This window comes from Panthera pardus, unplaced genomic scaffold, assembly GCF_024362965.1.
Source record: "Panthera pardus isolate Hobbes unplaced genomic scaffold, ASM2436296v1 HiC_scaffold_13, whole genome shotgun sequence".
Taxonomy (NCBI): Eukaryota; Metazoa; Chordata; class Mammalia; order Carnivora; family Felidae; genus Panthera; species Panthera pardus.
In genome coordinates, this window is record NW_026526688.1 from 169,280,277 (window position 1) to 169,304,262 (window position 23,986).

The 23,986-nt window shown below is 39.2% G+C and overlaps 1 protein-coding gene across 7 annotated transcripts in view; it reads left to right on the forward strand.

Annotated features, from left to right (window-relative positions):
- Positions 1-23,986, forward strand: part of ATP8A1 (ATPase phospholipid transporting 8A1) — a 231,874-nt gene that overhangs the window by 116,240 nt on the left and 91,648 nt on the right. For all 7 annotated transcript variants that reach the window (XM_019413074.2, XM_019413084.2, XM_019413061.2 and 4 more), the window contains 4 exons: positions 1,390-1,474; positions 3,885-4,024; positions 18,692-18,830; positions 22,359-22,423. In XM_019413074.2, the coding sequence (XP_019268619.1) occupies positions 1,390-1,474; positions 3,885-4,024; positions 18,692-18,830; positions 22,359-22,423 (429 nt within the window). The remainder of the gene's footprint in view (positions 1-1,389; positions 1,475-3,884; positions 4,025-18,691; positions 18,831-22,358; positions 22,424-23,986) is intronic.

Below are 23,986 nucleotides of genomic sequence, written 5' to 3' on the forward strand. Positions count from 1 at the left end.
ACCATATAATTCATGTATATTCTGTCTCTTGCGTTCCTTGATACCATAAGGAAAATAGAAAATTCTATTTTGGACATCAGTGTCTTCCGCTAGAAAATTTGGCTACGTTGCAGAATTTAATCTTCCTTATCACTTTGGTTTTCCTGACTTTAATTTTTTAAAAGATTTTCTTAGTTTCAAAGCAGCCTATTTAATTTCTTTGAAAAAGTCATTAGCCTCTGGAAAAAAATAGATTTCACAAGTTATACCTTTCATTCCTAGAAAAGAACCATGAGGGGAAATTACCATTTCCTTTTGCTTTGCCCCCCCCCCTTCCTATTCCACCACTAAAGAATGAAAAGAAATTCATAATTGGGGCCTGGAATATTCCATCTGTCCTGAGGTCACTAAGTTCTTGTTTCTCTCAAGGGTTCTAAATCATACTCCATTAGCCTCCTTCCAAATCTGAGCCCTGAGACTGGAGACCCCAAAATGGGTAATACCACTGAGAAAGTAATTGCAGGTAAATGATTTATTTTTTCCTAGTCTAATAAAACCATGAAGGCCAAACATTAAAATTCTTAAAACATTAAATCCAAGCTGAGGAATAACTAAAGGAACAATAAGCAATTTATAAAGGGGCAAAAATCAGAGAACTGTAAGTGGTGCACAACATTCATGCCGAAAGGCACTTTAAAGATAATCCAGTAATTGCATTTTACAGACTAAGTTAATTGAGCTTTCAGAAGATAAAGTGACACAATCAGAAATATTCAGCTATCAGGCAATGCTAGATTTGTTCAGAATTCTCCTTATCATACCCACCAACCCTCTCAGTGGATTTGGCCTTGTGTTTCTCAAAGTTTGTTCTCTGTGAGCACCAGCCCCATAGAGATCCCCTAATCCCTAGCCCGGGCTCCATAGTGAATGAGTCTGGGGAACATACCACACGGCCCCCTTAGACATCTGTTCACATTAGCATTTTAAGGGCTCTAAGTATTCCTACAGGGCAAGCCTCGTTCAGCCCAGCACTTCCCAAACTTTTTGAGTACTGGACCATTTTTCCCTGTGGCACCCAGGAACACTGCAGCGTCCTGCCCTACCTTCAGGGTTGGGGAAGATCTTGCAAGATAAGTGCGGTACTGCTAGAATATGAAATGTTGATCACTGGAGTAACTACGGATGTATTAAGAAAGGAGAAAGATGAAAATATATGACTCAAAGCTTATTTCTTAGTGTCACTAGGGAAACAGTGTTATTAGGCAAAAAATATTTTGTGCTTTAAAATTAATGCTCAAAGTGATTGCTTGTTTTTATACTGATTTGCTGCTAATAATGCTGCCAACATTAATGTTCATTAAGCTCAAGATGCTTAGTTTAATTGCATTCTACCTTCTGTTTGTTTTCAAGGACACTGTAATTTATGATCGACTGGCAGAGACTTCAAAATACAAAGAAATTACCCTAAAACATTTAGAGCAGTTTGCTACAGAAGGTGAGTATAATACAGCAATACAGCATGATTAAAATAAAAAGAAATCAAATACTTCTGGTGTCTTGCAAGATTGTTGTTTCTTGACTTAGAAATTCCTAAAGTAAGAGAACAATTAATGTTGATAATTTAGATTATACTATATGCTGTTCCTATTATTTTTGCTTTGCTTTTCTGTATTAAAATTTTGAGAGACTTAGCCCCCAAGTTTTGGGGGTATAGGGCCTATAAATCTGTTCACTTTTTACAATGGGTACTATTCACATTATAAATATGTTGTATCTCTAGCAGTGTAGAAGGAAGACAAACAAACAAACAAACAAAACAACTGGCTATGCTAGTCTGAATAAGAAAGAGGAGAAAAATAAGCCTATATGGCTATAAGAATAGTTATTCGGTATAGTTTTAACTCAAGACTTCTTAGGCCCCTAGCACATGGCAGGCTCTGTGTGAGGCTTGGGATCTAAACATGTTAAGTCCTGTCTCTGTGTCCTCCTGAAACATATGATCTGTATAGCAGAGCAGTGCATAGTCTAGGGGAATGATCTAGATTAGATGGGAGGACTCGAGAGTCCTTAAACAGTAGGGTCTGTTACTACAAGAATTTGTAGAGCCTTATCTCTGAACTTAACAGAAGTAGTCAGAGCTGTATCTAAATCTCCCATCTAAGGTTTCACTCTTGTCTGCTTCAGCTACAACGGTCACCAAATGCAGCAAGCCTGACCTCTGATCAAATCCTTTTTCCTCTTAATCCAAAAGCTGCAAAAAGATAGGAATGTTTTAAAAAGCACAAGGTTTTGAAAAGCAAGGGCATAAAGAACCTTCTCCCAGCTCTCCAAAAATGCAAGAGCATGGAGACACTCCTGTTCATAGAGTTCAGATTCCTCAAGGTGCATCCTCAGCTGGGCTCGGCGGGTACAACCTAGCCAGCATCCTGCCCAGGTTCTTTTTCTGGAGGAGGGTTGAGGGAGCATCTCTCTCTTCTCTGGTTATGATACGAGGATAGTCCAGCTCCTAGACAAATTTAAGTTTTCTTGGTCTTCACCTCCACCCTATTCTTTCTGGCCCTGGGCTGAACATCGCTTTTACTCCATGGCTACCCCAGAGTAAGTCTTCAGCCAAATTTCCAGAAGAGAAAAACATGTCCTAATATGGCCCCAAAGATTTAGCTTCTACTCTCCGTGAGCTGGCAATGGACAACCCTACTCCTTTCTTGGAAGACAGAGTCCTCTGGGCACTTTATGTTCTCTGCTTCTTATTTCTGACATGTTCCCTGGTCATATTTTATTTGGCTTGAGGTCACTAGCACCTCGTTATTCTATGAGTTAATGACTTTGAGTGAGGGTGTTGTCTTCTCAGGAACCCAATTAACTGCATTTGTCCTGGCTGACAAATGCTTTTGCTTCTTCCTTGTTCCAATCCACCGTTTTTTGTTTTTTGTTTGGCTGAAGGTGGTTTCCAAGTGAGTTATGAAATTGATAGACACTGATCACGAGGAGTAGGTCATCTCAAACATCAGATTTGATTGTTTTCCTAGGGTGTTTCTGATGAGTACTTTTGTTTTGTCACTATCCCTCAGGTCTTTTAGACTCTTTATACTACACTTTTATGGTGATAAAGAACAACAATAAATACAAGCATATATCCCTGTATGAGGCACATGGCTTTCCTAGGAGACCCCATTGGGGTCCCTCTTTTTCCTCATAAGCATCTATGAAGCATCTACAAGCCAGCCATTGTGCCCAGTACTAGAGTTAGAGATATGAAGAACTCAGGGCCCCTTCCCTCCAGGATCTGGACACTAATACAGGAAATCCACAAGAAAAACAGTATGAAACATTGTCATTTACACCATAGGTGTGTTTGGGGATTTCTGCCTGTGGGGTCTGAGTGAGAGGAGAATGCTTCCGAGAGATGACGTTACGAACTGAGTCTTAAGGCAGATGCAAGGCAGACAGTTGAGGGAGTTGGAGGGGGTGAAAGGGGAGAAAAGTGACCAGCATGTGCAGAGACCCTGGTGTATAGGAGGTAAATGGCAGAGAAGGAGGTTGAAGACAATTGGTACAGGGTAAGTGAGCCAGATTTGGGGGTTTGGACTTTATCCCGGGGAATAATTGAAAGATCTCAAAAAAGGAATAATCTGATAAGATTTGGATGTTGGAAAAGTCACTTTGGGAAAGGCACAAAGGATGTATCAAAAGAGCTAGGGATCAGAAGCAGGGTGCCGGTTCAAGGTGAGGGGAGCACGAATACCCATTTTACACTAAAGTGGTGTCACAACTGAATCAGACTTCAACATATTGTTTGAATTGAGCCAGTCTTTTCAAAATAAGACTTATTTATATAAAAGTGGAAGGGTCTTCTGAATAAAATCTTATTTGGTGTTGGGGGGATGTATGCTACCTTTTTTCAGGATTACGAACTTTATGTTTTGCTGTGGCTGAGATCTCAGAGAGCGACTTTCAGGAGTGGCGAGCCGTCTATCAGCGTGCATCCACATCCGTGCAGAACAGACTGCTCAAACTCGAAGAGAGTTATGAGTTAATTGAAAAGGTATGTGAAAGACCATTTTGCTCATACAGAAAATTTGGTTTCCAGAAAATTTCAGTCTTTTCAGGAGCCAATAAATAAAGATCAGAACATTTTGACACACCATTCACTGTTGAATCTCCTCGGGTCGAAGCATCAACAGATATTAATTACGGTTAAAACTTTTGCTGAAAAGTCTCTGGAATTACTTTGTGTAGACCTTCTTTTTTTTATATAATTTTGGATTGGAGTTAGGCTAGTTTAGCTGTCTTCTTGCCAATGTACACTATTGCTTCCGCATCGTTGAAGATAAGCATGCCCTCCTCCACACACACGTGCACACAAGTTACATTCACTACGTGTGTCTGTATATATATGTATATGTGTGTGTAGATATATGTATACATACATATATATGTATATGTGGAAATACGTTTGGAAATAACTTTTCTCCTGCCTCATTTTGTACACAGCCTGAATATGTATATATGTATATAAATGAAGATTTATAATATGTAATACAAAATAATGTAAAAACACAGCTTGTGTGACTCTATACCTAATAATGAAGAAGACATAAGTGAACAATTCAGTGCTTATACCTGGCTATTCATTGTGTATATGCACACACACACACACACAGACACAGACACGTATGCATACATATACAGACATCCCTCATTTGTGTCACAGCCAAAAATACTCTTATCTTACAGATAAGGAAACCAAGGCTATTCAGCCAAAAAGTGATGTATACACTATGATCGCTGCCTTATAAGTAGCAAGAAATCTCACCTCCTTAATTAAGAATGGCAAACATATTTGTGTAGTACTTACTGTGTGCCAAATGCCTTTGTAGCCCTTGAATCTATTAACTGGTCCTCACAACATCCCTTGGAGGCAGGTAATGTTAATGACTCCAGTTTCACAGATGAAGAAATCAAGGAAACAGAGAGGTTAAGTGATTTGGTTGAGATTACACAGTTCATAAGAGGGTGAGCCAGAATCCTCATTCTGGCTCCAAAGTCCATGCTCTTAGCCACTCAGGTATCTTCATTCTAACCTTTCACTTTCCATCAAATAACTTCTTTACTGCATAATTCCTTGACTGTATTCATGTTTGTACTACATAGAATCTGGTTTGTCTGTTAGCTTCAGCTTACTGGATCTTGCCTGCAGGTTAGTAAAAGTTGTCATTTTTTTACTCCTTCCTCTTTTTCAAACAGTTTGCTCTCTGGCACTTCCTGTCTGAAAGGTGGTTAGCCCCACTGATGCCTCCTTCCCCTTTCTGCTCCCATATGCTGCCTCTGTGTATAATACTGGGGAATGTCGTGCCCCAGCTGCAGGTGGTTTTCTCTGTTGTATACAGTGGTCATTTGTGACTCGAGATACTGTTCTCCTGTCTCCTCAGTGGACTGTGATCACTTTAGAAGCTAGCTTGTTTCTCATACATTCCTTGCATTTGAACTTCTTTTTGTATCTTGCTTATTTCTCAGAAGACTTGTGATGGCATATATGCTACCTTCCAACTTAATACCCATCCACCCCCCAGTTTTAGAAGCACACACACAACTTGTTATCAGTTAACTTGTTGAATCGGTCTCTCTCCCTCTCTTTTTTTCCCTAACATATTTATATATGGTTATGTCTTTGGGGCATAATGTGGTAAAATAAAATACTTTATTATTTACAATGCCGTGACCATAATCTCTTTCAATCTCTCCAGCCAAAGTTACATGTTTCCTAAAGTACTAATGGTTTAGGTTTTTAATCTGTTGTTTTTTTCTTATTGTTTTGAGGACTAAGAACAAAAAAACTAACGTTTGGAAATACGTTTGGAAATAACTTTTCTCCTGCCTCCTTTTGTACACAGCCTGAATATAATGTAGCCTTTACCTCCATGGTAATGTGATAGAATTAATATATAAGAAGTTACAATAAAATATTTGCAAATGGATTCTAACCATTAAATGTTGTTTCTGCATAAAGCATACTGTAGAAAATTCTGGAGTTGAATGTTTAACGTGCCTAATAACAGTTTTACTCTGAACTCCCTAGAGTTTATAGATTAGGTTTTATAGGTTTAACAGTTGTTGCAGTTGGGTGCGTGCGTGCATGCGTGTGTGTGTGTGTGTGTGTGTGTGTGTGTGTGTGTGTGTAGTAAGTGTAATATCTGGTATTAAAAGCCTTGGGACTTCCATCTTTTAAATGAAATAGAAGTTCAACCTTTCTCCAGCAGATGGTGATCGTGAGTCACACGGAAAAATTTAACTTGTCTGGGAAATGCATTACATGTATATGTATATTTTTAGCTTACACATACAGATGCCTCCCTCTGACTGCCTCTTTCCTAAAATGAATGAAAAGGAGATTGATAGCTAATTCCTTTTTACTTTCTGATAAGCCATGGTCTCTAAGTTTTATTGAAAAATCTAAGAACCAGAAAGGTGAAAGGATTGGTTCCCTTGCTCAGCCAGTTTCCAAATAAGGGCTGGATTTCTGTGTCCATCCCTATCCCTAAAACCATAATTCCACTCGGGTATTTATTCCATTAATTTTAATTAGACTGCTAATAGGTGTTATGTATTGGGGAAGCACAGGCAAATAAGGAACACTCCCTCGGTGGAGGACCTGAGCATCATGGTCTGAACAAATTCCTTAAGTGGGGAATTCGGAAGGAACCCGAAATGGTGACACACAAGCTTGGTCCAATGGTAGTTCCAGAGACATAACTTTTAAAATGAACTCCAGGGGCTCCTGGGCAGCTCAGTCAATTAAGCATCCGATTTAGGTTCGGGTCATGATCTCCTGGATCATGGGTTCGAGCCCCGTGTCAGGCTGTGTGCTGGCAGCTCAGAGCCTAAAAACTGCTTTGGATTCTGTGTCTCCCTCCCTCTCTCTGCCCCTCCCTTGCTTGTGCTCTGTCTCTGCCTCTCTCAAAAATAAACATTTAAATTTTTTTTTTAAATAATAAAAAATAAAATGAACCCCAAAAGATTATTTTACCAGTTAAAAGAGGTCAGAGATTTTTTTAGGGAAAAAGAACAGGCACAATAATACTGAAGAGTCTCTGTAACGAAGAGTTATTTTTCTGAAAATACTTTTCCCATCCCTGATCATTTGAAGACTCTAGGATTTTTAATGTATCTAGAGTCAGGGCGATATCACTGCTTCCTTGGTCTGAGCTTGCATTCTGGGTTAAAATCACTGGGGTGAGTGTTCAGTAGGAATTGTGGGTGATTGTCATTAAAACCACCCTACTGAGGCAAGTTTCAACATGGCAGAGCATGGGTCCTGCGGGTGCATTGCCCTGGCTTTACATTTAGCTGTCATAATGTTAAGGGTCAACCGTTTTTGGCTTCTTCTTTGGCTACTTTAGTTAGTTAGTTAGTTAGTTAGTTAGTTAGTTAGTTAGTTAGTTAGTTTAATTTTTATTTTTGTATCTGTTTTTATTTTTAGAGACTGCATGAGCAGGGGAAAGGGGCAGAGAGATAGATGAAGACAGAGAATTCTAAGCAGGCTCCATATTCAGCACAGAGCCCAAAGGGGCTTGATCCCATGACCCTGGAATCATTATCTGAGCCCACATCAAGAGTCAGATGCTCAACCGACTGAGGCACCCTAGCGTTCTTTGGCTACTTTAAATGAGACGTGTGGATTAAGTAGTCTCTTTTTATGTGATTGCAATCTGTTTTTTTGGGTGGACCATAATATTAGACTTAGCATGTAGATAGTGAATTTTAAATCTTTCTTCTAACAGCAAAACCCATTTAGCAAACAAAGTATTGCCTGAATCATAATATGTATAAGAGATACAAGCAGAGTTGCTCTGATTTAGGGTGGAGGGGTGGAGAGGAACCCCAAATTGGCTCTCCCCTCAGCCTCAGCACCTTGCCCTCATCATGGTCAGTGAGAAGCTTTTCATGATTCTGGGCTTCACTGAGCACCTTTTGAAACCATATAATATTCCATCTGTGTGTGAAATTTTTAGAAAATGTTCTTCTCAAAATACTATAGATTTTCAATGCTTTTCAGTTTTGTTAGGAAGAAAGAGGGCACGCACATGAGCGGGGGAGAGGGGCAGAGGGAGAAGGAGAGAGAATCTTAAGCAGGTTCCATGCCCAGTGTGGAGCCAGAGTCAGGGCTCAATTCCATGACCCTGGGATCATGACTGAGCTGAAATCAAGAGTCGAATGCTTAACCAACTGAGCCACCCAGGTGCCCCTCAATGCTTTTCACTTTTCAATGAAAAACCAGATCGTCACTGTGGTCCCTGCACAAGAGGTTTCTGAACATATTTGAATTAATGATGCAAAATGCCATTGACATGTTAATGGTAGTATTACATTAAAGACATTCAAAATTTGAAAGATTCGTAGAGCTTTTCCTGAAAATGAGAATATTTTTAATATGTTACAAAATAAGTGAAAATTTTATAAATAAGGTTGTACTTTTAAACCCTACTCACTATCTTATCCCTCCAGTGTTTGTTCAAAGAAGTAACTCAGTTTTTGAAATTTAGTTAAAACCTTATTCCTTTGGGTGCAGTAACTCCTAGCATAAGCTGAAAAAATATCCAAATAGACCAAAAACATCCAAGAAGATAATGACTTTGGTCCCTTGGCACAGTGCTTTGTTACTTTTCTTTCCCAGCAATCTGAGCACTAGAAAGCACTCCCTTCATCCTCTAGGGCACTATAGGAAAGAAGAATGTATAAGAGATTTGAAAAAGTCCTCTGGATACCATTATCCCTACTGACTGTCGTTAGAGGAGAAGTTTTAGGACTTTTACATCCATCTGTAAATATCAGCATCATCTCTGCTCATGGTTTGGACTCCAACCCTTGTATTCAGATGGTAAACTTTTCAGGATTAAAAAAAAAAAAAAAAAAAGAACTTCTAATGCTATGGGTTGTGTCAAGATATTCCTGAAACATCTTTTTTCTGTTACCAATGGAGGCCAAGACGCAGCATTGATTCCTAGGAAGACAAAATCGTACAGGAACAAGAAGGGTCACATGGTTAAAATGCAAAAGGGATTATTAGAATCATATTAGATACTTGAGGTGTCCTGACCTGGTTTAGGAAGGGGAATTGTAGCACCAATTTGGATTTTATGGACGGTAACAACTCTGCATGTCTTTACCACCACTTCTGAGAACCTCGTTTCCCCCTTCTTCAGACAGTATACCTGACTTGCTTTATGTACTTTAACCTTGCTCTTTTGAAAAACAATTCATGTATTTGGACTTGTAATTTTAGATTATGAAACCACCTATACTATGCTGGTCTGCATTTTTAAAAATCTGATTTTTAGAATAACATTTAGAACTCATTTGTATGTATTTGGTCAGGAGAAATTACAGATAAGTAACAGAATAATTACGGAGCTTTATGCTTCATTAGCAGTGGTTTCCCTGAAATTTCTCACCTTGTTCTTTGATCTGTCACTTTAAATTTATTCTAACGTCCTTCTAAAACAATTTTTTTTTTTTTTTGCCTCATCTTCATACTCTGCTGCTGGGTTCCCTTGAAAATTTATAGTACAGAGGGCTCTGATCTTATCAGGGAAGATTTTCTAATTAAACCATTGGCTGAAATAGGAAGGTGTCCCTTCGTGGTAAATATAGATTTCTGAAAATGTTTTATATTTATTTGCTTCAATAGAGAAATGCAATTATATCTTTAGCATTACACAGATTACCTACTGATCGCATCTAGTGTTTATGAAAGCAAATTATTTATCTTGAGCAGTAACCGAAAACAGAGTGAGATATAATAGTGGGCAGTGATTGAAGCAGTATTTCCCTGGTGATCAAATTGGTGTTTTCTTTTTTCTTCCTGTTATGAGGCATAGATTGTGAAATATGTTTTTAAAAAATAGCAACTTAGCTGATGCAGTTTTGTTTAATAGATTATGGTTCAGAGAAGATCATTTCAGAGCTTGAGAGTAATCAAGGTAGGGGTGCCTGGGTGGCTCAGTCGGTTAAGTGACCGACTTCGGCTCAGGTCATGATCTCACAGTTCATGGGTTTGAGCCCTGCGTTGGGCTCTGTGCTGACAACTCAGAGCCTGGAGCCTGCTTCGGATTCTGTGTCTCCATCTCTCTCTGCCCCTCCCCCATTCATGCTGTGTTTCTCTCTGTCTCTCAAAACTGAATAAACGCTAAAAAAATTTTTTTTTAAAAAAGAGTAATCAGAACACTGCAACTTTGACAATCTAGCTCTCCTTTGAATCAGAGAGCAATGTTTTACACACAATTTGTGATTTCTGTAACCTGTACCCTCCACTAGATTGAAGCCTCATGAGAGCAAGGACTGTTTTTCTCATATTCGTCACTGTGTTTCCAGTTTCTGCCTGTCTGGCCCATGTTGACTACTGAATAAATATTTGATGAATAAATAAACGATTCAGTTAAATAATTTATTCAGAAGCTAAATTTATTTAGTAGGTGCTTGCCTAATGAAAGCCTGGCCCCTATTGCTAATGTATGTAGTCCATGTTTTCTTCACATGGAGGATGTTCGTGTCACATGTGTTGTCACTAAGGATTAATATAAGGATATGTCGGGGGAAAAAAGAGCTAATAATTCTAAAGAATGCATTCTGTAGAAATGTCACAGCCATTTTGAAAACTTCCTAAATTATTTAACCTATGAACGTGACAAGCACACGGTTGAGAATATTCATCAGCAGACGCCTGGACACATGGCGGGCTGAGTTCTGGGATCTGGGGCACAGCAAGGGAAAAGGACCGAGAAAAATCCCTGTCTTCGGTTTCAGTGGGCTGAGACAGGCAGTGCACTTGTAAACTGAAAAATGAAGTTCCAGACAGGGCTTAGTGCCCCGAGCACTGAGATGAGTCCCCAAGGTCAGACCGTGAGGTGGAGTGACCTTTTTTACATTATCTCCTTAACTTCCCCCTCGAACGTGGCTGACATTTTTGGGACTTCATGAAGACTTCTTTGATGTGGTGTGATAAATAGATCAACCATGACACACAGTGTGACTAAACACAACAGTTTAGCACCCTTCGCAACACGTGGCAACGAGTGGTTTAGAGGATTCCTAGAAAAATATAAAACTTAATGGAAAACAGGACTTTTCTTGAGCATTTATGACTGTCAAGTTCACAGTAACTTCTGTATTAGAATGTAATGCTTTTTCAGATAAAACTACCACTTCTATTCTTAGAGGCTGCAAATATCCCTTTCATTTGTACTAAAAAATGAAATGTACTAGATGAAAATTTACATGATGTACTGGTGATTTCATGGTTTAAAATTCCAGTAGTTTCCTGTTTTACTGTTTGCTTAAGAGTATTTGCAGCCTGGGACGCCTGGGTGGCGCAGTCGGTTAAGCGTCCGACTTCAGCCAGGTCACGATCTCGCGGTCCGTGAGTTCGAGCCCCGCGTCAGGCTCTGGGCTGATGGCTCGGAGCCTGGAGCCTGTTTCCGATTCTGTGTCTCCCTCTCTCTCTGCCCCTCCCCCATTCATGCTCTGTCTCTCTCTGTCCCAAAAATAAATAAAAAAAAAAAACCAAAAAAACAAAAAAGAACGTTGAAAAAAAAAAAAGAATATTTGCAGCCTGTCAGCTCATCCACTAAGACCTGACACTTTTTGAGCATTTACTAAGTTCCAGGTCCTCTGCTTTTTACCCTAATTACTTAGTTAAAGGGCCTATAAAAGTGGAGTACACGAAATGATCCGTTGGGGTGAGAGAATGTTACAACTTCTGTTACTAGTTATATTTGATCTCAACTTTTTTATAATTTCTCTTTACTCTGCAAAGTACAGAATTTATTGATATTAACAGAGTTTGTTATACAAAAATAGAACAATGTCCTAGGTAAGCACTCAACATTTTTTCCTAATATACTACTCAAAAAAAAAAAAAGTTTTGAGATCATTTCTCAGAAAGATCCTATTCAGTCTGTGTTAATTGGCCTTACCTTGCTGATTTAGAAATTCTTAGGAAAGTTACTTGCTGAGGGATACATATCCAGTGGTTGGCAGAGCAGGGATTCAAATCCCAGTTTGGTCTTAATTCCAAATCCCATGTTAATAAACCATATGTTATTCTGTGGGTGTGGCTTAGAAGAAAGCAAGAATGTATGTAAAATATGGTAAACTTGAAAAATAAAACGTAACCAAGTGTGTAGCTGCCTAATCACCAGATCAGCACTTGAGAGGCATGGCATTGTTAGGACATGTCCCCGTAGTAAACGAGATAGCCTCTGTGCATCGTTTTCCTTAAAAATGAAGGTAGAAATTTGTGTTTCATGATTTTCCCTCAACTCATCTTGGGAATCGTATTTAAAGTACTTAAGGTTTTCTTAGTACTCTTTCTCTGTTTACATGCTTCTCCTTTTTGGCCTGATAGATCTCTTACGACGAGCCTTTTGCGGTAGGCTTTCCACACTGCGTATTGCTGCCTTCTCGCCCAGAGAAGATGGCTGTTGTTTTTGCAGGCTACACCCAATCGCCTCTCAAATCCTGATTCCTTTCAGCTGGGTGTGTGAATTCTGACCTTATTTGGCAAGCCCTTGGCTGCATGAGAGCTCAAATATGATTTCCGTGGTTCACAAAGCACTAAGTTAAAATCTACTCCTTGGCCTTGGAAAAATTAACCGGTTGCACGATTTCTCCAGAAGCAGGCAAGTGAGCCATTCCAGTGGTTTAATGCTCTTTGTCCTAGCGTTCTGTAGCCCCACTTACACTGGAAGGAAAGATGAGATTCTCCTTTTTAAAATAAAACCCCATTGTTGTATGCTAAACGAGGTTGAGAAGAAAAACTACAAGAGTGAATGTTGACCAGTGGAATGCAGAACAGAGAGGACGCTGGCAACCTTTGTGAGCCAGCATTATAAAATGACTAAGAATCACATACCCACCAGCACATCCGTATTCCAGGATTGCCATATTTTCAAGCTGAAAAGAATGAGGACTGCCATAACCTCTTAACTGGTCTTAAGGCCTCTATTTTTCCTAATCCATCCCTAGTTGGCCACCAGTACACTTTCTGGAATGTAAATCTGATCCTGTTCCTCGTCTAAAACTCTTCTCCAAATAACCTTTGCCTTTGGAACCCTGCACATAACACCCAGACCCTTCCATTTCCATTCCCTACCAGCTTTTCCAGCCCCATCTTTTTCCTAACTTACTACTCAGAGTTTGAGACTACTGATCCAATTTCATCCTTAAAACAATCCTACTAAATTAGTAGTCTGTAAATCACTACCACACCTCGCTTCATGTATTATTTCCATATTGTCTGAATGGCAACGTCTCAAGTACAATATGCTTTTGCATACTTTCTGCCTTTGCGCATGTGATTTCTTCTGTTTAGAATTCCTTTGCCCATCCTCCCCCCACCCTGGCTCAGCCTTAATTCCTCATTTAAGGTCAAGTGTTAACTCATGTGGGATTGGGTTTTTGAGCCACCCAGACTAAAGAAGGTATCTCTTCCCCATGTGTCTCTTTTGTACCTGCAGAAAATGTTTTGTTTACTTTTAAGGTAGCATATAGCATATGTAATATGATCATTTGGGGAGAACACTTTGACGGTAGCCCTGTATTACAGTTAAGAGTTATTTGTCTGCAGTTTGGGATTGCAAGAAGAGAGAATTGGGACCAGAGGATCTGAGGTCAGGCTAGAAAGAATGGTCGGATTTGGATAAGGAAATATCCAGAGCAGTCAGTCAGGGTGGAACCCAGTGCAAAAATGGGCTGCTCACAGCATTCTGCACCAGGGGTGTGCAAACTCCAGCACAAGGGCCAAATGCACCCACTGCCTAGCTCTGTAAATCGAGTTTTATTGGAACCGAGCTACACCCACTTGGTTACACATGGTCTTTGGCTGTTTTCATGCCACAACAGAATTGAGCAGTTGCAGCAAGCCCCAAACCCTACAATATTTACCCTCTGTCCCTTCACAGAAAAATGTTGTCAAGCTTGCTCTAAAAAAGCAGTTGTTGTAGTGAGGTCCTCAAACCCAGAGCATGTTACCATTGCACATTCCCAGGCTTCACCTCAGACCTACTCGATGAGAAATCTGTGTGTAATAAGCCCTTCAGGTGACTCTGAAAACCACCACTCTAGATTCCTGGCCCCATGGCTAATTACTTGGGGCTTGATGATAGCCAGGCAGCCGGGGTCTAAGAGAAACAGATCCAGCAAAAGGAAAGGAGGTACAATGAGAAAACAAGATGAGGGGGAATCCAAAGAAGAATCTCTAAGGGTACATTCTAAAATAAAAATTTCCTGCAGAGGAAGGAACCCACTGCTGTATCCCACCCTCTTGCCCAGAAGTACCTGCCCGGAGTATGTCTGTGAAAGAATGAGGGCAGGTGTGTGGGTGTGCTTGGAGAGGAGCCAGTCCCAAAATGGGATTCCGGAGCCTTCCAGTGGAAACAAATAGGTACCCTTAGCAGGAGTGGCTCTGGACGGAGTCTGAAACCCATTCAGAGAAACAAAGTTATTACCAAAGACTGAAGAACAGATACAAATGTTTAAAAACCTAATGATTTGAATAAAATCCTAACTCCTTTAATCTCAGTTTTACTTCTCATTCTCTACCTTTGGGTATTTATTGATTCCTGGGACTTTGTTCGCACCGACGTAGCTCAACTGTACCTCTGTTTGACCCTAATTTGCTCAACCTCCCCAAAGCTATTAACTGAATTAATAGATGTAAAGCACTTAGCAGTGTCTGGTACATTCTTTCTAGTAAGGAAATATTTCATCTTCCTGGTCACAATCTTATTTCATACTGAAATATAGGTTATTCTAGTATTTATCTATATTTACTCTAGTAGGAAAACTTTGCTTACCAGCATTCTGTCTTTGTCTTTAAAGAAGCTTCTGCCAAATAGTCCATGTTGTAATCTGAAGCCTAATTGTTTTTTGAGTTTGATTATTAAACTCTTTATCATTTAGGAACATTATCACAAACTTTTTAAAAATACAAAGAAATCTAAGTACTAACCAAACATTTGCTAATATGGTAATAAGTCATTCTGAGGTTCTGTTATTTGGCAAAATATACAATGAATGGGAAAAACATAATTTCTAAATCCATCATGATACATTTTACCATACAGGTTTTAAGTACTCTGCATGAAGGCTTTTATCTTGACTAGGGTTGAAATTTTACAATTATGTGCCTTTTTAAAATTCTGCCTACTTTATGAACATCTGAAAGAGAAAATAAGATTGTGGAGGGCTTTACTGGGTGAATAAATATTATTTCATGATTTTTCAGTGATAATTAAATCTACATTATGTCAAAGAGTCCTCAACCTGAAACCTTTATAACTTTTGGCATAGTGACATTTTGAAAGTAAAATTAGTGTTGCACTTTTTTTTTTAATTCCATAAATGCCAGGGGAATTTTATCATGTTTCAACACTTGCTGAATATGTAATTCCCATAGTGCACATTAGTGGCCATCTGTGTAAGGTAATACATGTTTGGGATGAAATTGATTACGGCTTAAACACTCCTGTGTTATGATCAGGAAAAGCACGCAAAGTTCACATCTTTTTTTCTAGTGGTCATTATGTAGCTAAAGATATTAATTTCCAGGGGCAAACAGCCTATCACTCAAGATCTTAATCTCACAATAAATGACACCAGGGCCAAAGGAAAGGAGGCTGTGGGGCCTTCCACTAAAATTAGTAAACGCTGTGCTCCAGGAGCTCTTAGGATAAAAGAAAAAGTAACAGGCTTGGGGACACAGTTTTTCTTTTGTAGGCTTCAGGGTAGACCCACTGCAATTTTGCTGCATATTCAGAACTGTTTCATTACCCTTTTGAGAAAATCCTGTTATTAGAGCCACCAACACACCCCAGGTTAGCCTGCTTGTAATTTTTCTCCGCATGCTCATTGCTGGCCCTGCCTCTTTAGTCCTTTATATTATTTTTGCCTGGTTTAAAGAATGTCTCCTTTTCATCTGTGCAAAATCAGATGCTTTCCTTCCTTCAAATATGGCTTCAATGTGATCTCACCCATGCAGTTATTTTGTTTTTATTAGATTCGTGCATGGTAATGTATGCCTGTAGACTTCTTGAGCTCATTTCTCCCCTTGGAGCTACAAGATACACAAATACACTTGTTTATGTATTTCTAATGAATGCGTTCACATCTTGACTCTCCCATTATCTAGTTACCTCAGGGTTTTGTGAGACATTACCAGAAAATATTTTTTTAGTTTAGAAAATTTTAAGAGCTTGTATTACTGAACTGTCCCCCATGATCATTAAAAAAATCTTATCATGCTTTCTGTGGATTATTTGACATTTGAACACAGGTATATTCTGATCTTCCCTGGGATGTGGGCCAGGATGATTTAGCTGCAGATGCCCCGAAAGTAGCTGAAAGAATGGATAGAGTCATTGTCTAAACGTTGAAATATAGCCATTGTGATGTTGGCATAGTTGATGCTGACCTGTGCTTCCTTTGTGTTCTTGAACTTCTTGATGATAATTATTCATCAGGTTATGATAGATTTCAAATCTGCTTCCCATTAAAGATAATAAAATAATACTATCTCCTTAAAGAAGGGAATTTGCCTTCCTGTCTTACATATTATAAACTAAGAAGTCATGCGCCAAGAGTATCTAATAGCTATATAATGTATTTGGAACATATTGAAGAGAATGTAGTCTAGACTGCAACAGTACTGGATAATATCTAGATTTCAGAATCTTTCTTAACTTTTTTTTGTCATTCACTCAGCAAACACTGAATGCTGACTGCCAGTGTTCCAGAGATACAGTGTAAAGGTGAACAAGATGTGGTGCCTCCTCTCGAACAAAACTATGGGTCGTACATTGAAACAGTTAATCTGAATATGGTACATTAAAACGAGTAAAGACAGAGCAAAGTTCTGTCAGAGCACCGTAGAGGAGAAGACTTGTATTAGAAATACAGCTTCAAGGAAGCAGTTAACTTTTGAGACTGGCCTTGCAGGATGAGCTGGGTTTCCCCAGGCAAAGCAGTGGAGGATGTGTGTGCCTCTGTATACATACATGCACACAAAGACACATGCACATATACATACACACCTGTGCACATGCACGCCCAGCTATATTTAAGCATTGTGGCAAAGACTGTTGGCTGGCTAATTTAACACCCGTTCCCATCCTCCTCTGTCTTGTCATCCCACTATGGAGGCTGGAAAAGCTCAGTACTGATAGTGAAGCATGGCCATGGAAATATAAATAAACAAAAATGGCCATGTTTGGAAATCTGCTAGGGACTTTTGGAAACACTTTTGCTTTCAAGTAAGAGATGGATACAGTTGCCATTGCCCCCTTATTCTTGTCTTCAGTTGTAGCAGTGATAATTATAGCTGTGGCAGCCACCTTGAGACATTGAGAAAGTCTTGGAAAGTGACTTGAACTGTCAGTCTAATGCCTGTAACTGCCTATCCCAATACTACTTAGGGAAGGAAAACCAAATCTTCATTTAAGCCATTGTTAGTTAGACTTTTTCTATTATAGCCAGAAGCATTCCTAAGTAATATACCCATAAGCCCTCTCTCACTCACTCATGTTTGCTTACATATATTTTAACCTTATTTCCCATGCCTACCAAGACTTAGGACTAATTTTAAACTTACACTTTGGTAAATAGTAAGCAGAACTTCATGTTAGAAGAAAGAAGATGGAATGCTTTCTTTGTTATGACCAATTTAGACACTATCCTTAGCAGTTGATTTCCCTTATATCTATACTGTCCTTGTCTGGTGTTTTAAAATAAAAATGAAGGCAAGAAGGGAGAAACAGCTTGAAAAGAAAGATAAATGTTGACATAGAGGATCATCCTGGTGGTTAGGTTACAGGGAAAATCCAAGAATCAGTTGATTGTGGCTTAGTTTGCCAGTTTGCATTCCTATGTATTTAGGACCAAGAACCATCCCCTTTACCTCTGTACTGAGCCAGGTTTCCCTAACAACCGAAGAGTTGTTCTCATTTTTCCTCTATTTAGGAAGATGAGAGTAGAAACCATTCTTCTTTCTGAGTGATTAGAAGAGCTTTCTGCAGAACATATTATGTTCAGTCTTGTATGAAACATACCAACTAGTGAGCAAGCAATCTTTAACGGACTCTGGCCTTCCACAGCACAAATATGGAGTAATGTGATAATTACCCAACCTATTCTTTCTTACAGAGACTGATGCTGTCGCTTGGTTTATTTCTCTCTTCCTCAGCATTTCTAATTGTCTGCTATGTGTATGTTTTCTGACACTGCATCAAATTATAATTTAATTGCGTAAGCATTTATTTTTTCATAAGCATTTATTCCTACTCTTTTTCAAACAGGTCGTGAACACTGCTTCTTTGGTGTGTTGATCTTCCATAGTTTTTGTTGTTGTTTTTTTGTAGCTGCCTGCTGGTCTTTAACTCCCTTTTGATTTCTCCCTTGTGTGTGGCTTTTTGTTTCATTTTTTGTTTTTGTAAGAATCAGTTGCCTACCTTAGGAGTAAGGTAATATAGGTATCTTCAGTTTCATGTCAAAGTACTGGATGAAAGTCAGGGATCCTTAAGAGAAAACTCAGTGGGATACTTGCAATTTATATCAAAGTCTACATATTACCATTATTCTCTGAAAAACATATACATACTTTAGTTCTTAAAGAATCTAAATGGGTTTTCTTCTTAAAATTTTTGCCACTCATTTTCCCTAGAATCTTCAGCTACTTGGAGCTACAGCCATTGAGGATAAATTACAAGATCAAGTGCCTGAAACCATAGAAACTCTCATGAAAGCAGACATCAAGATCTGGATCCTTACAGGGGACAAACAAGAAACTGCCATTAACATTGGTAATTAACCTAATTCAACCTTTAAATCGTGATGCTTTTTAACAGTTTGACGTATTTTAGAAGATAAATTTGAGATATTTCAAGATTTGAAAGATTTGGTTTTGTAAGATTTCCATATTTATAATATTGTTGGGCTTATCTGTTCATTTATGGTCCCAATGTCCCTTTAAATTTGCAGTGGTGCAAACCTCAGCTCTTGCAATCACAAAGTAACCCTCTCTCACCTTTCTATCTCTGCCTCCCCCCACCTTCCATCCATAATTGACACATGTAGATAACATGTCTGCAGTTGTCTGTGAAAGTCTGGAGATAGGGACTGTGGCAGACTCGTGTATCGGCACTTGTTTATGTGACCAAAGGTTATTTCTGAGATGGGAGGTAATGTTGCCAGCTTTCATTCATCCTGCAATCGTGTCATTTTTCACAAAGAGATTTTATTAGTCAGCTCATGTCGCCATAACAAAATACCACAGATTGGGTGGGTTAAACAACAGGAATTTATTTCCTCGCCGTTCTGGAAGCTGGAAAGTCCAAGATTGTCCACAGGTTTGGTTTCTCCCGAAGCATCTCTTCCTGGCTTGCAGATGGCCCCCTCCCTACTGTGTCCTCAGCTGGCTCTCTTCTGCGGGTACACACTCCTGGTGTCTCTTTCTCATCTTATAAGCACACAAGTCCTATCGGATCATGAACCTGCCCTTCTGACCTCGTTTAACTCAATCTTCTGGAAGACCCAATCTCCAAACATTATGGGTTCAGGTTCCAACATGTAAAACTAAGGAGACACAACCCTGTGCATAACAGAGGTCTTCCTGAGAAGAAAGTTGGTATTTGGTTTAAGGCCCATATACCAGTAATATGCAAGGAAATGTCACTCTTTTTTTTTTTTTTTTCTTCCAAATTCGGTAATAATAGTTTGCCTGAGCACTGTAATCCCTGACATAGATTCAACCTCTGGATATAAATCCTATGAATTACATCCAAAACTCTACCAAAGTGGAAGAAACCATTCAAAGGTATTGACAGCATGAAATCACATTCTTAGAAAGTCCGTATCAAGTATCATTATTTAAGAAACATTTCGCTAGTACTCCTTTTAGAAATTTTAGTAATTGCAGCATTTTGTAAATATAAAACTACAACAGAGGGGCGCCTGGGTGACTCAGTCGGTTGAGTGTCTGACTTCGGCTCTGGTCACGATCTCGCGGTTTGTGGGTTCGAGCCCTGTGTCAGGCTCTATGCTGACAGCTCGGAGCCTGGAGTCTGCTTCGATTCTGTGTCTCCGTCTCTCTCTGCCCCTCCCCCACTTGTGCTCTGTCTCTCTCTATCAAAAATAAAAAAGAAAATGTAAAAAAAAAAACAAAAAACTACAACAGATTTATAGCAAATTGCTGGACGTAGAGGACAATTAATTTTTAAAAGATGCTAGTATAAGTGTAAATCTGTAAGCCAAACAAATGGTTAATTTTGATTACAAAAAGTATCACTGGTGTTAGACACAAATGGAAAGATGGTGTACAAGAATACTTTAGAGTTGGGAGACCTGAAAAACAGAAATAGGCTGAACAAAAAGCATGATGACAGCTAGAGGAAGACTGTAGGGTGGCAAAGAGTGATATGTGAGGAAAATAAGTGCTGCTGAGAACACTTGAGTGACGGAGCCATTATGACAGTTCCTATGAAGAGTGTGGAGGTGGCATTTGGTAACATTTAACTTTTAGAGTCTTGGGCCATAATCTTTGGGGTCTTTTTCCTAGAATAAAGTAGGTGACATCCATTCATTTCATTCACACAGCAAATGTGCATTACACAGAAGGATTCAGTTTTAAATCAGGAGGTCAGGAAGAACTCACTGAGAGGATGACCTTTGAGAAATGACCTAAGAGAGGAAAGGGAGCTTGTCGTTGGATGATTAGGGAAAGCTATCTACTGTTCTAAAAAGAGCAGAAATGCAAAGCGGGGAGCAGGAGAGCAGGTCAGCCGCATGACAGGGCCTCCCAGATTGCTGTAAAGGCCTTGCACTTACTCTGAGTGAGATAGGAAGCCACTGGATGGTTCTGAGCAGAGGAAAGATGTGGACCGACTTTCCTGCAAGAACGGTCAGTCTGGCCACTAGGCTGGCTGAGAATGAGCTGGGAGGGAAGCAGGTGTGGAAGCAGGGAGACCAGTGAAGAGGCTGTTATATTAATCCAGGTGAGGCGTGGTGGTTACTTGGACCTGGATGGTAAAGTGAAAGTGGTGAGTAATGGCTGGAATATGTATATATTTTAAAGGTAGAGCCCACATGATGGACTAATTGATTAGATGTGAGGTATGAGAGAAAGAACGGACTGGAGCATAATTCCAAGGCATCGTAGCTGTTGTGACTGAAGGATTGAATTGCCATTAACCAAAATAAGGAAGACCGAGGGGAAGCAGGTTTTCTGGGAGGAGATCAAGAATCCAGTTTTGAGATATGTTAAGTTTGAGATGCCTGTTTTACACCTAAGTGTCTGCTCTTACATAGGCACTGGGATATGAGAGTCTGGAGTTCAGGAAAGAGCTCTAGTAGGAGATATGAGTTCCAGAATGGTCACTGTTTTGATGGTATTTAAAACCATTGTATCTGGGCACCTGGGTGGCTCAGTCAGTTGAGTGTCTGACTCTTAATTTCGGCTCAGGTCATGATCTCACGGTTCATGAGTTCAAGCCCCACATTAGGCTCTGCACTGACAGTGCAGTGCAGAGCCTACTTGGAATTCATTCATTCTCTCTCTCTCTCCCCCTCTCTCTCTCTCTCTGTCTCTCTGTCTCTCCTCTGCTTGCGTGCTCTCTCTCTCTCTCAAAATAAAAAATAAACATTTAAAAAAATATATATATATATATATCGAAAGAGATCACAAAAGGAGTAAGGTAGATGATACTATTTTAAATGTGATGGTAATATTTTAAACACCAGCCAGCCGAGTTGCTTGTTTTTCTCCAGCCAAGTTCAGCTGTACACAAGTGGGTTCTGAGCAGGCAGTGTCAGTTTAACCAGCAGGTGATTTTGCCCTGCTGCAAGTACAGCAAAGCGAGGAAAGGCAGGACGGTAGAGGATATGACGGTAGTCCAAGGGCAGGGGGACAGTGGTGGGATCCACGGTCCACAAGATAGCCAGACAACCTTTAGCACCCTTCTCCAAAACAGCCATCTCCTCATGTTGGTCATCATGAAGGATGTTGCATGTAAGTGTGGTGCTTTTCAGGACATTGAAAGTCATTACCACGTTCTCTTTCCATACTTGTGTCTGAAGACAGCTTTAACTTACCAAATATTATCCTTGTAGCCCTCCTATAACAAGCAAGAGCATTTCTTTTTTAACTTCTGCAAACCTGGAAAACAACTATCACCGGTCCTAATAAAATAGATAAAGCTTTAGTTTTATCTAATGAAATAGATTAAAAGTAAATAAAATTTGATATTTTTACAGTATTATCACTTTAACATCTTCGCCACTGCTCTGTAGAGAAATGAATTATATCAATTAATCTACTCTATGTTTGGACATAGGACACTCCTGCAAACTTTTGAGGAAGAACATGGGAATGATTGTTATAAATGAAGGCTCTCTTGATGTAAGTAAAATTATCTTTTAAAAAAAAATTCCTTTAATAACTTAACCATCTTGTTATATTTTATTTTATATTCAAATAGCTGTAAAAATATTTGATCTTCCTTAGGTTAAAAGAGATTTATTACTCTTGCTCTGCTGTAACATAATGCATATTGTTTTGAACCACATTGTTGTAAATAGATCCCAGCTTTATGTCCGTGACCGCTAAAAGAAGTTGCTAAATGATTTGCTTGATGGTGTGAGACAAAACTTTTCTGCTTTGCAGAAGCATTATGTCAGGAGGTTACTGAGTGACTGCAATTTGATCATGTCTACCTGGGAATTTTGTATGTTAAACATTTAATATCTTCTTTAGCTTCCAGTGTTAATGTGTATGTTGCTTCTCTTAAAAAAAAATTATCTGTGAAACCTATTGGACAGCATGAAAATCACCATTCCTAAAAGGAAAGCCACGTTGTTTTTTTTAATGTCCTAACTTCTGGGCTGAAATATTAATTCCTTTTTTCATGGCTGTGATCACACAAAGTTATATTTGGGAAAGAGGGAAAGATTTGTGAGGTGTACCGTGTAAAATAGAAGTTAACCCAAAAAAAAATTTTTTTTAAATATGCAGGTCAAATGACCCGTTAAGAATTTTAAAGTAAAAAGGTGACTGTTTGTAACTTAAGGTGGAAGACAGAACAGGGGAGGTGACTATACAACTGCTTGAAATAGACATTGTGACGCAAAGGGCAGAGAAAACCTGATAATTAAGGACGTGGGTGAAGCCGAGAGGCCAGGTATGTAGAAAGGATGGTGAAGAGGCAGACATTTAGCAGAAGTCAGGTGGCAAACAGAAATTACAGGTCAGAAGTATTTGACTTCCGATTTTTAAATTGGAATGACGATCTCTTCATTATTTGTCCTCATGACAATCCTTGGGATCCTTTTCCCTTTCTTGTGAAACCTTTGAGAAACTTGTAGCCTAAGGAATAATACTTGATTTTGAAACCATGAAAGTTGGTCACATCTTTATTAATAAGCATATTGTGTGAACCACGCTTTAATCCTAAAAACACAACCAAAAAAAAAAAACACCTAGCCTGTGGTTGGAAGAATGTCCTTTTTATTTATTCATTCAGCAGGCCTCTGCTAGGCTCCGAGGACACACCGCTGGGTAAGCACTCAGCGGACTCTGCCACTTAGGGCTCACAGTTGTCTCTCTTCCCCACCAGTCATATTATTAATTTTGGGTTTATTCAAGTTACAGTGTTATGAAAAACCAGAACTAAGATAGCCATACCCTTCAAAAGCTTACAGATAATAAGGGAAGTAAAATGCATATAAGTAACAGTACCAAACAGATGCACAGATAAGGTGGATGTATTGCTATGACACAATTGTGAGGCTTGGAAGTGTTTATAAAGTAAGCGACCGTGAGTTAGATGGAGATGAGTAGTTGAGTAATGGAGGAATCCTTGAAGCAGAAAGTTAATACATGTAAGTTCAAGGTACATTTGGGGGCGTAAAAGAGGAACACTGAACTTAAAAGGTTGTAATTGTCTAAAGTATTTTGTTTGAATAA